The 13,713-nt window shown below is 47.0% G+C and overlaps 1 protein-coding gene across 1 annotated transcript in view; it reads left to right on the top strand.

Moving 5' to 3' along the window:
* The window catches only part of CCDC6 (coiled-coil domain containing 6), a 78,877-nt gene that overhangs the window by 20,300 nt on the left and 44,864 nt on the right, over window positions 1-13,713 (top strand). Inside the window, exon 2 of the mRNA XM_067552567.1 lies at window positions 7,967-8,116. Coding sequence (XP_067408668.1) covers window positions 7,967-8,116 — 150 coding nt within the window. The remainder of the gene's footprint in view (window positions 1-7,966; window positions 8,117-13,713) is intronic.

The raw sequence follows: 13,713 nt of genomic DNA, 5'->3' as shown, positions 1-13,713 counted from the left end.
TTGGTATGCACCAATCAGAATTTATCCTGGTGTCATTACCAAAAATAAATTACTTTTTTCCTGGTGTCAAGGACATGTTTCCAACTGGGGAAGACTTTTACCTGAAAGAGTGGCATTCTCAGTGCAGGCCCTACAGACAGCCAAGTCCAGGCAGGCATAATTTCAGCTTCCTCCTTTGGGCATGAAAATTATTGGGGGCATCAGGCCAACAAGAATAAATAAACAGAATTGTCATCTAACACCGTAAGTATCTCTTGCATGTTTTCACAAGCTGTGCCAACATGGGTGGGACAGTATTGCAAGTATAGACTCTCTCAACTTATTTTAAAAAAAATCTCTCAAGCTTAAGTGCTTCTGCTTGATGAAGAGGAAGAGTCAGGGCATGCATACAGCCATCCTGGATCTTCTACAAATAGGAGCAATTGAACTTGTCCTTCTTCAGAGGAAACAAGACCATATTCCATATATTTCAGGGACTCGTGTGGGGGCAGAGTGAAGGGACAGAAGGCTACAGAGTTGATCTCGACAGGATACAAAAGCCCTCCCATCTGCTTTCCATTCAGAAGGAATATAGTACAAGGGTCAATCACTCATCAGAATTTTGACAGTCTGAGCTTAGCTGCCTGCTTCTTGAACAAAGCCTCTTAAGCCAAAAGGATTATTCAGTGGATAGCATCCACAATTTTAGCATATTCAAAGGCCTAGTTGGTTAATTAGTTTGGTGCTGCCAATTCAGCTATGGGGGTTGAGGTGGTGGAAGTTCGAGGCAGTAAGGACTGTGATTTACCCAAGTTGATGGTTATAAGCAATACCTCTGGTTTCGAAAAATGGGCTTACCAAACTGCACTCCATCAATAAGACTTGTGCCTATAGTTTGCTCTCCTCAAGGAGCATATGTATTAATAAATTGCAAAGGGTATTACTCCATCATTATGCAGGCCCTGGTTGACCACAGAGGCCGATCCATGAACACTAATGTGGGCTGGACTGGCAAAAATGCATGATGTCAGTGTTATCAACAGATCAGGCTTAATCTTCATAGACAGTCTGGGAAGTTGTTTCCACCAAATGACCTTGTTATAAATGGTTTAACTGTCCCCAGTGTTATTCTAGGGGACTTTTAACTTTTTTTTTTTTTTTTTTTTTTTACTCTTTTACCATGGCTTGTGAATCCATACACTGATCTCAGAAGTCCTAGAAAAAGAAGGTTTAATTATACCTTGAGTTGCTATAGAATGGAGGTTGAATATGGATTTGGAAGATTGAAATCTCACTGGCACAGTTTGCAGAACCATTTGGTGCTAGTGTTCTCAATGCTGTCTTCATTATTGTCGACTGCTGTGCTCCACACAATGTCTGTGAGGATACAGGAGAGCCACTTAATCAGGACACTGCTGGATTGCAGAACCAATACACACAACCAGAAAGTACACCTGACATAACTGGAGCAGGATCCACATATGCAGTGGAAATCAGGAATGCTTTGTGTGCCCATATTGTGGGCTTGTATGGCCTCATAGATGAAGAAAAGAATGGCACATGTTTGAAGGTGTGTATATATGTGGGAATAGTGATTGAATAGTGACTGAAGCACTACCTGGTTGGGTTGGGGCAATGGATCCCATTCATACTTCCTGCCAGAGGTGCTGGTTCTTATGGATATGATAGATTTATTGTGTTATAAGCATTTTTTATCTTTATTCTGTAAAATGGGCATGTGCTTCAACCCACATTTGATGGGTTGCTTTTATGGAATTCAGTTTTAGTAAAGGTAATGAACTATTCTCATGATCTGTGCCAAACAAAACTCTTAATTTCTAGACATGCATTTATTAAAAACTGACAATATTAAAAAACTGATAGCCAGGCCTTTGCCATCAAAGTTACAAGACAGAATTTCGTTTTGCAAAAAACAGTGCACAGTACATATAAAACACTTCAGTTTAATTCTAGGTGTCCCCTTACCTTCTGTTTTCTTTGGCCCTTTTAGTGTGTTTTGTGCACACTGGCTGCTGCAGTGGAGTAAAGTGATGAATAGGTTTGTAGAAGATCCCCGGTAGGGGGCGGTGCCGGGGGCTCTCCCTCTGCGTCAATCTCAGAGGGAGGCCACCCCTCTCTATGCCTAAGCCCTTTGGGGAGTCCGAATTAAAGGGGCTGCCTCCAGCCCTCAGTAAGGCGAGCCTTGGTTTAGGCCGCTCCTTGGAGAATAGCCTCTTCCCCTATGGGGCATGCCAGCCATCTATGGTCCGGCCCTCAGCCTGGGATGGGACAGCAGCGGGAGACAGCACTCAGCTGGGTGAGGGAACAGTCTATCGCCTAGCCTCTCTGGAGGGTAGGCCGGCTAGCACAGGCTCTAGCCCTTGGCAGGGCGAGCAGCAGTCATGGCCCAAGCGAGTGAGGAAATGGTCCAAGGCCCTGGCCCTTGGGCAGGACAGGGCAGAGGGACACCACTCTCTAGCCCATAGCAGGGGGAGTAAGTAGTCTAAACTCCACCTTCAGGAGAGCGTAGCATGCAGTAAGGGACAGGCTCTGGCGCTCAACGGAGCATTCACCCCAGGTCGGGGTAGGGAAGGGGATGCAGGCTCACCCGTCTCCACTGCATCCCAGCCCAGGGCACTGTCAGCAACGGGCTGTCCCGTCACTGCGTCAGCAGGGCTCTGGCCAAAATGCGCTGACTCACAGCGAGTGTCAGCTCAGCTAGACTGTAGTCGGCTTCCCTGGGCTTCTTCCTCCTACCCTCTCCCTAGAGTACCTGGGGCTAGTCGTCTCCCTCTGGGTTGCTGGGGTAGATGGCGTGCGGGAGTCCTACGGGTCCCTCACCATCAACCGGCAGCAGATCCGGAAACTGCGGGGTCCTCTGCGGAGGGCAGGTCCTCAGGGTCCCAGGCAGTAGGCAGGTTGGGCAGGCCTTCCTCCAGGTCGTAGGATCTGGGGTCTCCCTCCACTCGTACGATTCAAGCAGCTCCTCTGGATCCACAGGGTCCCACGCCATGGGTAGATCCAGCAGCTTCTTCTCCGAGTTGATGTTGGGCGTGGCCTTAGGCTCGAGCACCCAGGGAGAGCGTCCTCCTCTGTTGGTCGCTGGCCCCTGCTGAGTGAACAGGCTGGGTTTTAAAGGCCTAGCCCCGCCCACCTGCTTCCAGTCAGGTTTTGCCTTCCTGGGTTCCTACCCCCGGGAGGGGTTTGGCTCTCCCACTGTGTCCATCTCAGAGGGAGGCCACACCTCCCAGCTACAAAGGTACATTTATCCGTTCCACCTAGTGTTCATTCCTTGGGGTCTGGACTACCCAGCCACAGAATTATCCAAAGGATGCCTAGTTTGCAGGACATGGTAGTGTGGTGGGGGCTCAAGGTGTGGTGCTGGTGCAGGAGGTGCAGATGGAGCTGAGGCTGAAGCCTGCAGTGTTGCTGTCATGAGAAAAAGAAGCCCCTCAAAGAGGTTTTTTCTGCTGTGCTCTATCTTCCTCCCAGGAGCACCACAGAAACTGCACTGCCAATCTCTCCTCATGCTGTGAAGCCTCTCTGTGAACGTGGCCTTCATACTTCACCCATGGGCATTGCTGCTGCTAGATGGCTTTATCTAGGATCTCCACCACTAATTCTTCATGTACCAACTTCCTCCTGTATCAGTGCATAAGAGTGCACCCCCTCAAAGATCCTGGTTGACTGTGGTTGCCCTGCAGCCGTAGATGAGCCTGCCAAGACACAAATGAAATAGTGCGTTATTGTCTGAATATTTCAAAAAAACGTTTGACATCTGCGTCAAAAGTGGCTGTGGAATTTCAAGGTCAAAAATGATACTTTTTATTCATGGGGTTTCATTATATTATGAGAAAAATAATTCATTTCTCAGCTGCCCCTCAGATGCTTCTGAGTCTTGAGCAGATCAGAAAGCCTTCTGACATTTGTGCTAAGTCCAATTTAAAAACTCAATTTAAATAACTGATATATTCCAGACCACTGTGCCCTTATTGGGGGGGGAAAGGAGGTGGGATGGTGCCTCTTGCTGGTTGTTACCAATGGTTTTACAGTCCTTTTAGTCAGTCATTCCACTTTGTGGATGACAAAACAGTTCTGAAGATTCGTGAATGGCAAAGAGATTTTCTGTTCTGGGTTGCTGGGGGGTAGGCCAGGCATGTATACTAAAAAGCTTAGGTAGGCTTATGGTGATTGACCCTCCCATCACTGACTGCAGGGGCTGGTGACCTACGGAGGAGGCCCTGATAAGCATACCCTGTCCTGAAATGTGACCATGTGTGAAATGTGCCTTAGGGAAAAGTTTGCAGCGATCATAAAACAGAACTTGGTGAAAATTCATTGGTGAATCATTCATCACTATGCTGAGCTAGCTTGTAGATGTATTGCAGCCTCCATGAAAACTCCCTGCATTCTTGCAGTGACCCCAGTGTAGCTTGTGTTTACATTTCAGTGCCCATGGACTGCAGCTGTCTCCTACCCTCCTGAGTACAATTTAGAGTAATTGGACAGGTGGCTCAGCATGGTCCATCATGGATAGGTTGTATAGTACAGAGTACTATCACTATTGGACAGCAGTGTAAGCTCTAAATTTTAACACCCACTATGTTGCATCAATGTGAGTATCCAGTAAAAATTCCAGTAAAATGCTTATTTAACTTCCTTGATTTTGTTTTCTGATACCTTTTTTTGAATTCCATGTGGGTGGGTGATGCCATGACTCTGGCATGTGTTCTGCCATTAGCAGATACACACTGTAACCCTCAGCTTGTAGTAATTTCTTTGGGTCATAAGCCAGAAATTTGTCTTACATGCATGTTAATAATAACTAACATAGAGGCAGAAACTTACCATGCCCCAGTGCTGCTGCTTTTTCTGCTGTGAGTTGCTCCCACAGGGCATCCTCAAACAGCTCTTGAGTATGGACCTTGGATGTGCTATAGGGGCTCCAGCCACAAAGCCTCCTCAGGGAGTGGCATGAGCCCCAAGTCACTTCCTGAGCTTGATCTGGCAGCTGCTGGCTCTTTTCTGGTACTGCCATGCCATCCCTGCTCAGTAGATTGTCACACACCATTGTAAGCCTCTGCTCTGTGCAGTGTCCAGCACCCGGATAGACTGCAGAAGAGGCAAGTAGGTGGGGAGCTTCCAGAGGTCTGTTTCTCATTCCTCTGACTTTGCAGTAGTTACTCTTGAACTGCTTAATTTGCTATCCACACCAATCAGCAGTCTGGGGATCTCTAGTGCTCCTATTTCCTGGTACAGATGGTCATCTCTGGTACACTTGTTGAAGTCAAACATCTTGCTCACCTCGCACCAGAGATTAACCAGAGTCTGTCTGTGTTTTTGTGGCCATCTAACAGTGTGCTTGGAGTAGGACTTTGTGTAACGCAGAAACTGGTTAACTGTTTCTAGTTTAGCAGTCAGCCTAGGAAGCAAGGATGTGTCCAGTTCCTGGCAATCAAGTGGGTACTTTGGGGATAGAAGGGCTGAGAAACATTGTCCCCTGGGGATTGTGGGATAGGGTTGGCAGAATATCCAGACATGAGTCTGGGGATTTGGGCTTGAGCTGTGTCTCTATACTGCAAAAAAACCAGGCTATAGTCTGCGTAGAGAAATCTGATTATGGAATGAGTGTTTTGGTTTAAATGCTGGTGGTGAAAATGCAATAACATTCAGGGTTTCATTCAGAATTTTAGACAACATTAAAGCAATTAGCCCAGTAGGACCCAACATTAGATACCTGAACTCAGTTGTTTTAAAGTATTCATTTATTACTTTGGGCCAAGTTTACAGGTAAAAGGGAGGCTTTCTATAAGAAAGGGAATATATGGGATTAGAAAATATGGCAGTGGGGGATTGGCATCCTTTCGTAGCATGTTCCAATAACAATACCATATTTATCTAGTTTCACAATTGGCATGTGTTTAAACGCAGATTCTCAAGTAACATAGATCTGCATTCCCATGTATTAAAATTAATTACTATAGCAGTTAAACTTTTACTATTAGTACTTTGACTTAAGTGTGTCAGTCACTTAATTATCTGGTCTCTCACTCAATACCAAGTGCTTGCTTTTGTTTAATTTTAGACCTTTTAAAGGCAGACTTGGTCTAGGATTGTCTTTTTCTGTGTGACGTCTTTTCAGCACTGAAAAGCAAACACTAACAGAAATGGTGTGTCACTGGCAATGAAGGGAATGGGTTTAAGAACCCGTCTGTGCTGCGAAGGAGTCAAGGATAATAGACCTTTAACCATATGTATTTGTTCTCTGTCCTGAACTTCATTGTGTTCAAGTTATAGTCTAGAGGTTGTGAATGCTTGCCTTATTTAAATTCCTTTTTAAAGCTTCTTTTCTTTTGGCTGTTGTTGTTATTGAAATATCAGGTCTCTGATGTTGTTCACTTTCATCCTGAAGATGGCTAACTTAATGTAACATTTGTTCAAGAGCTTGTTGACCTTTATAAACTGGGTTTGTAATTTCCTGATGTGACACGCAGACACATTCTTACTAATGATAGGGGCTCCAGACCTTGTTTGAATATAGCACTTCTGTGACGCTGTAGATGAAACATGAGTATTTCAGTTGTACCAAACTGTTTTGCCAGGGTGATATGTCTTATATAGTGAGAGTCTTGTGCATTTAAAAGAAGAGGACTCTGAACAGCTTTCACTGTAGACTGTAAACATGTCAACTGTTTCCTAATAAAATAGATATCTTTGGAGAATATTGCTTTTTCCCCAAATAGATAAGAATGACATATTATTGTATTAAGTCTTCTGGGAACTTTCTGTTGCACGTTTATTGAACTTGCAATATATGTTGTGCACTGTTAGGTTTTACCTGAAGGATTTTTGTTACAGAGTTGCAGTTAAGTTTCAAGCTAATTTCCCTTTATACTTTTGGTTCTTGGATTTTTAACCATCTCTTTTCACCCCTGCCAAACTGAAACTGATCTGCCTAAAACTTTATATGCTGCATGTTAGTCCAGGGTAGATTTTTTTTTTCTCTATAAGTTTGGGGGCAAAATGGAGAATGATATTGGAGTTAAAAAAATAGGTCTTTAAACTTTCTTGATAACTTTTTGATACTGTATTTGACTTATTTCTTAAAAAAAAACAAAAAAAAAAACTTGCCCTATAATTCTAAATTTGTTTTTATTCTGTTGGTTTTAGTTAGGTGTGATATATTTTTGGCAGTATGAGGTTGGCAGTTTTATTATTTAGCTATGAACTTCAGTTTGCATGTAGATAATGATCTGTGTGGACTTCGAAAGTATGCAGCAGGCAGGTTTGTAATGTCCCTGCAGAACTTCTAATATTGGCAAGAAGTGTTAGGAAGATCTAAACTCTGCAGGAAGGACCCAGGGGATGGAGGAGTTTGAGGGGCTGATCTCCTGTGGTATAGTACCTAACCTCCAAGGGGAGATTAAGGGTAAATTTTGCTTCCTTCTGGTAAAATTTAGGGATTCTCTCCAGGAGAGAGAATTCCTTGAATAGAGGAATAGGTGGCAGCCAACCTCTGTCCTATGGAGTTCTGGAGAAGGGGGTACTTCAAAATGATTTAATGAATTTTAAAAACCCCACCTTGTTTATCTCTAGTTAAGGTTGAAAAAATCAATCTGGGAAGGAGAAAATCTGAAAGGTTGGGATGATGGTCACGCCCAACCAATAGTGGTTTTTTGTTTGTTTTTTAAAGTTTAATTGTTGCCAGTTATAGGCTGGACATTTCTTAATGTAGGGGGGAAATACTTTGATCCAAAATTACATGTCTTCCAAACTTGATACAAAGGAAACAAAGAAAGGAACACATGCCACTATGGGGGCAGAGTTTCAGTAAAGTTAATGGTGTTTACTAACCTGCATACTGTACTTTTGAGGTGTGGGCAACAGATGAAAAGATTTTTTAAATAAATACTCTAAGAACAAAGAGAAATAGCTGTAACTTTCAAAATGGAAACTTCCAGTTTTTTGCAATGTCTTTTTTTCACAGCAAGCAAGGGCAGAGCAGGAAGAGGAGTTCATCAGTAATACTCTATTTAAGAAGATTCAAGCTCTGCAAAAGGAGAAAGAGACACTTGCAGTAAACTATGAAAAGGAAGAAGAATTTCTCACTAATGAGCTCTCAAGGAAACTGATGCAGGTAATTGGTTTCTTAGCTTGTATTTCTCCTCACAGACCTCCCAAAGGATAAACTTCAAGAGGCTAGTTTAAACTTTGCTGTTACCATATTTTCAGTAAAAGGGATGTGGTCAGCTCAACTATAGCTCAAAACTAACACTTTGTAGAGGAAAAAACAAATCTCCTTTCTTTTTTTAAAAATGTCAGTAGAAAGTTATTTTTAAACAAACATTTCCCTTGTTTGCTATTCAGATTTTGTAGAACTTGAAAATGAAATAATTACATTGAGTTTAATTCTCTGTACTGAGATAGAAAGGTAAACAGCATACACAGTGAAAGGTAAATGGATTTTTTAAATTCTTTTGAGTTCTAATACCTCTAAGCTTTTGTTAGTAATATGGGTGAAAAATCTTATTTACGGTATTTGATTTTAAATTAACTCTGCATATGTGAGCCAGATTATTAGAGTACTTATGTTAAGATGAGTAGCAGCACTTGAAACTTGGCCAGGAAATGTTATCCACATTTTTTTAAATAGGATAGTTTGATATTTTTAGTAACTTGTGGCCTCTTCTTCTATTAACACACTTATACTTTACACATGTACTTCACTAGTAATTCATCAATGCAACTTGCAAATGAAATTTAATTGTGTATTAAAGAAATTTATTTCTGCATATTCTAATAATTAATTAATTAATAAGGCATATGTAGTGAGGAATATTTTGTTTATGAACTACACTATGGCTAATTTCCTTTGGTATGTTCAGTATTTAGAGATGGGAAAATTAATGGTGACTTTGCCACTTATGGGATGTCCCTTACCACATTGGTTAAGATAAATATCAAGAGATAAGGTTCCCTGTAGTTTGTGTACATACTATTTCATCCCAGTGTTTTTCAGGATTTGCACTAATTTAATCTCATTCACAAAAACTTTGAGTTGTCCTTTTCTATGAAGAATATAGCATAAGTTGGTGGGAATGGATGGAGGGGTATTGGGTATTCTCGTCAAAGTAATATGGGTTAGGTTAAGCATTATTGCTTTAAAACAGCAAAGACGTTTCCAAGTGGTATTGTAGGAGGAGAAAAAGTACAGCACACAGCCCTTTGAGAGTTTCACATATTTCTTCATTGAAGTATGTGCTTTTTCAGCATGCAGTGCGTCCAGAATTATGTACCACAATACTTACGGCTGTGTAAATATTCTGTGATGCAGCTAGAGCTACATCTTACACTATACTATGAAAAAGACTATTTTTTCCTCTTTACATTGTGGTTGGTCGTTCAGAAACGATAAATGGGACATCTGGTATCATTTGTCCTTCATAGACACAATTTTATCACCATCAGCATCCAGGGTAGAATAGATTCTTTTTTCTCCTTCGAGTGCTTGCTCATGTCCGTTCCAATATAGGTGAGTGCACGCCGCCCTGCACAGGTTCCCGGAACTTTTTTCACTTTAGCAGACCTCATAGGGTCAGCTTTGGTGCCCCCTGAAGTGCCACACGCATGCCGCAGTATATGAGGCACCACCGACCCTACAGCCCCTCAGTTCCTTCTTTCTGCCCGTGACAGTTGCTGGAACGTCCCTTGCTTCTCGCAAGTACCATTCCCCTTGTTGAACTTCATTGTTGTTGCATAGTTAATTAAGTGTTAAGTACTGTTAAGTAGAGTAGTTTAGGAATAGAATAGAAGCCCTCAAGGGCTTAGGGTGGCCGGGCCATTCCCGGGTCACCTGGCTTTAAGCCTTGCGGCTCCTGCGGCAAGGCTTTTCTGCTTAGTGACCCTCAGGATCGCTGCCTCAAGTGCCTGGGAGAGCAGCACCAGAGGGAAAAATGTAAAATTTGCAAGACTTTCAAGCCAAGGACCCAGAAAGACCGGGACATTTGGCTGAAAGCCATCCTGAGGGAAGCGGCGCTCCGCCCGGCCTCCGAGCCGCCTCGATCCACCTCTGCACTGAGCGTCTCCTCGGTGCAGAGTGCACCACCGGCACCGGAGTCTACTCGGCGCAGAAAGTCATCTCTGGTGCCAAAGAAAAAGAAGTGGTAGTGCATGGAGTGCGCATACTCCCCTGTGCCACCGGTACAGGTGGGGTTGAGTGCGGAGGTGCACCAGCCACGGCCCGTAGAGCTTGCTCTGGTGCCTGCATCTCCGAGCAGGGAGCGTTCTGGAAGTGGGGGAGTGCCCCTGCAGGTGCCGTCGACACCGGAGGCTTGTCAAGCAGAAAGAGCCCAGATGGCCTTGCCCACGCCTCCGCCCCCCCCTCCACTGAGGGAGAGAGGGCCGGTGTCCCGGGGCAAGCCTGCGCTGGGTCCCCCCGAAGGTTGGTTGAGACCACCGGTAGGGGTGGAAAAATCTCCCGCCGGACGGTCACCGAGGGTAGGGCATGGAGGCTCCCCTCTCAGCAGCTCCGAGTCCAACTCGTTGAGCAGATCCTCCCTGCGGTACCGAGGTCGGTCCCTGATGCCGGAGGCAACATGGACAAGGCGGCGCCACTCAAGGGCCACCTCACGGCACAGGGACAGTTCGCGTTCCCAGTCCCCAGTACTGAGCTGTTCGTCCACGACCAGGCGACACCGGACCTGGTCACCGGTAGCGAGGCCAGCACCGAAGGGCTCGACCATCCTGGCACGATGCAGATCCCGGTCTTCGGAGTCTGATTCGGCACCGCGAGGCTCCCAACGGCACCGCTCCTGTTCCCCTAGAGGCAAGCGGCACTGGAAGTCGTCGGTGCAGAAGCGACGAGCATCCTCATCAGACTCTTTGGAGCATGCCTCCTCTCGTCGACACCGTTCAAAGGAGGCGGAGGTGATCCTCGTCCAGCATCTCAGAGCGGCACCAAGGGCTGGAGGCGAGCTCGGCACCACTGCTCCGGTGGCTCCAGATCCCGAAAAAGCAAGGACGCTCGGTGGACCAGCTGACACCATTAGTACGGGGGACTGGGAGGCTCCTCAGCCGGTGCCGATGCCAGCCCCAGGTTGGCCCCAGGGTCAATGGCAATGGCCTTATTGAGGCCCATGGGGGATTCATATGGAACGGGACAGTGTCCATCCCATCATCAGGGGTCCAGTCAGTGCCCCTCGCACTGGAGAAAGACCGTAAAGGCCATTCCTAGGACCCAGGGGAGGGACCGTCCACGGGGGTACCCTGTTTCTAGGGGGACAAGCGGCTGCAGTCATCCTCCTCCTTCCCAGATGAAGCAGCCTCCAGGGACCACATGGCACCACTGAGAGACTTCAGGGAACACCAGGTGCTGCTTAAAAGGGTGGCCTGTAACTTAAACCTTGAGGTCAAGGAACTAATAGAGGCAGAGGATACCCTCTTCAATGTACTGAGGGCAGAGGGCCCATCAAGGGTAGCCCTGCCAGTTCATGACAGGGTCCTTAAACTTGCCAAGGCCCTGTGGCAAACCCCCGCCTCGGGTGCTCCTACATCCAAGGGGGCTGAGAAAAAATACTATGTCCCGGTGGAGGGGTTTGAGTTCCTTTTTACACACCTGGCCCCGGGAACCCTGGTGGTGGATGCAACCAATCAGTGGGACAGATGGGTATCAAGGGTCCACTCCCAGAAACAAGGACAACAAAAAACTGGACTTGTTTGGGGGAGAGGTTTATTTGACTGTGGCACTGCAGTTTAGAATTTCAAACCATCAGGCCCTGCTGGGCAGGTATAACTTTAACCTCTGGGACTCCCTCAGGCAGTTTGCGGAGGCGTTGCCCCGAGACCAGGCAGTGGACTTCACCACGGTCCTCAACGAGGGGATCACAGTAGCTAGGGTGGCGCTTTAAACCGTCAGTGACGCTGCAGACTCGGCGAGCAGGGCTAAGGCCTCTGCCATGAGGCAGTGCTCGTGGCTGCAATCCTTGGGACTCTCCCAGGAGATGCAGCAGTCGATTCAGGACCTCCCCTTTGACAGGTCGAGCCTGTTTTCAAAGAAAACTGACACGAAGCTGCATGGCCTTAAAGACTCAAGGGCCACGCTCCTTGGGCCTGTATACGCCCCAGGCTTCTAGGCGGCAGTCGAGGCCCCAGGTTCAGCAACAACCTAGACCACCGCCTAGGCCCTTTCAGCCCAATAGGGGCAGGGACAGAAACAGGTGGTTAGGAAGGCGAAACCGGCCTCTTGGCTTGTCCCCCGCCTCCCAGCAAGGGCCCCCCAAAAGCTCGGGCAATAAGGGGGCAATTTTGATGGTGCGCCCGAGGGTGGCACCCCTACCGTCTCGCTGGATCCGCCCCGTCCTTTCTTGGACAGACTAAGGCCCTTCTACAGGGAATGGGCAAACATTACATCAGACTGTTGAGTCCTCGGAATAGTTCTCCGGAGATATGCCCTGCAGTTCACATCCCCCTCACACTTCTCCCCCCCATCCCTCTTCACGGACCCCTCTCACGAGCAACTCCTTTTGCAGGAGGTAATCACCCTCCTCAATCTGGTGGCGGTGGAAATGGTTCCCCAAAATGAAAAAGGGAGAGGATTCTATTCCAGATACTTCCTCATCCCCAAGGTGAAGGAGGGTCTGAGGCCCATATTAGACCTGTGCCATCTAAACAAATACATCAAGCAATTCAGGTTTCACATGGTCTCCCTAGCCTCCATTATCCCTTCTTTGGATCCAGGAGATTGGTATGCTGCCCTGGACCTGAAGGATGCATACTTCCATGTATCTATCCATCCCAGCCACAGGTGCTTCCTTTGATTTATGGTGGCTGGTTCCCATTATCAATTTGCAGCCCTCCCTTTGGCCTCTCGTCGGCCCCCAGGGTTTTCACCAAGTGTATGGTGGTAGTGGCTGCCCACCTGAGGCGCAGAGGTGTGCAGATTTTCCCCATCTTGAACAACTGGCTAATAAAGGGCAGGTCCAGGTCCCGGTCCCGCGTACAGGACCGTGTGACCCTCACCTGTGCCACATGCAGCAGGTTGGGTCAGCTCATAAACGAGCAGAAATCGAGTCTATCCCCGGTGCAGTGCATAGAGTTCATTGGGGCCATCCTGGATACTTCCTAGGCCAGAGCCTTTCTCCCGCAACCTCGGTTTGAGGTTATGGCTGCGATTATCACCCAGCTGCACAGGTGCCCCATGACGACAGTCAGGCACTGCCTACAGCTGTTAGGACACGTGGCAGCCTGCACGTATGTAGTGCGACTAGCTCGCCTCAAACTCAGGCCACTACAAGCATGGTTGGCCTTGGTGTATGTGCTGAGCAGACATCCCTTGAACAGGGTGGTCACGGTTCCCCCGTCAGTCCTAGCCTCCCTGAACTGGTGGAGGACCCCCAAAGCAATGTTGAGGGACATCCCTTTCAGGGATCTGGCCCTGTCGGTCACCCCGATGTCCGATGCCTCAGATGTGGGGTGGGGAGCCCACATCAGCGCCAACCTGGGCACTCAGGGACTCTGGATGGGGGAGGAGAGGCACCTGCACATAAATGTAAAAGAGCTCAGGGTCATCAGACTGGCGTGCAAGGGTTCCTCAGGTTCCTGACAGGCAGCATGGAACAAGCGCTGACGGACAACACTGCAGCCATATTTTATATCAACAGGCAGGGGGGTGCATACTCCTCGGCCCTCTGCCAGGAAGCCATTCACCTGTGGGACTTTGCAGTGAGGCACGATTTT

This window comes from Emydura macquarii, unplaced genomic scaffold, assembly GCF_026122565.2.
Source record: "Emydura macquarii macquarii isolate MOO-44397 ecotype Brisbane River unplaced genomic scaffold, CSIRO-AGI_Emac_v2 contig_1390, whole genome shotgun sequence".
NCBI lineage: Eukaryota > Metazoa > Chordata > Testudines > Chelidae > Emydura > Emydura macquarii.
The sequence above is the reverse complement of the archived record's forward strand: the minus strand, read 5'-3'. Positions and strand labels throughout refer to the sequence as shown.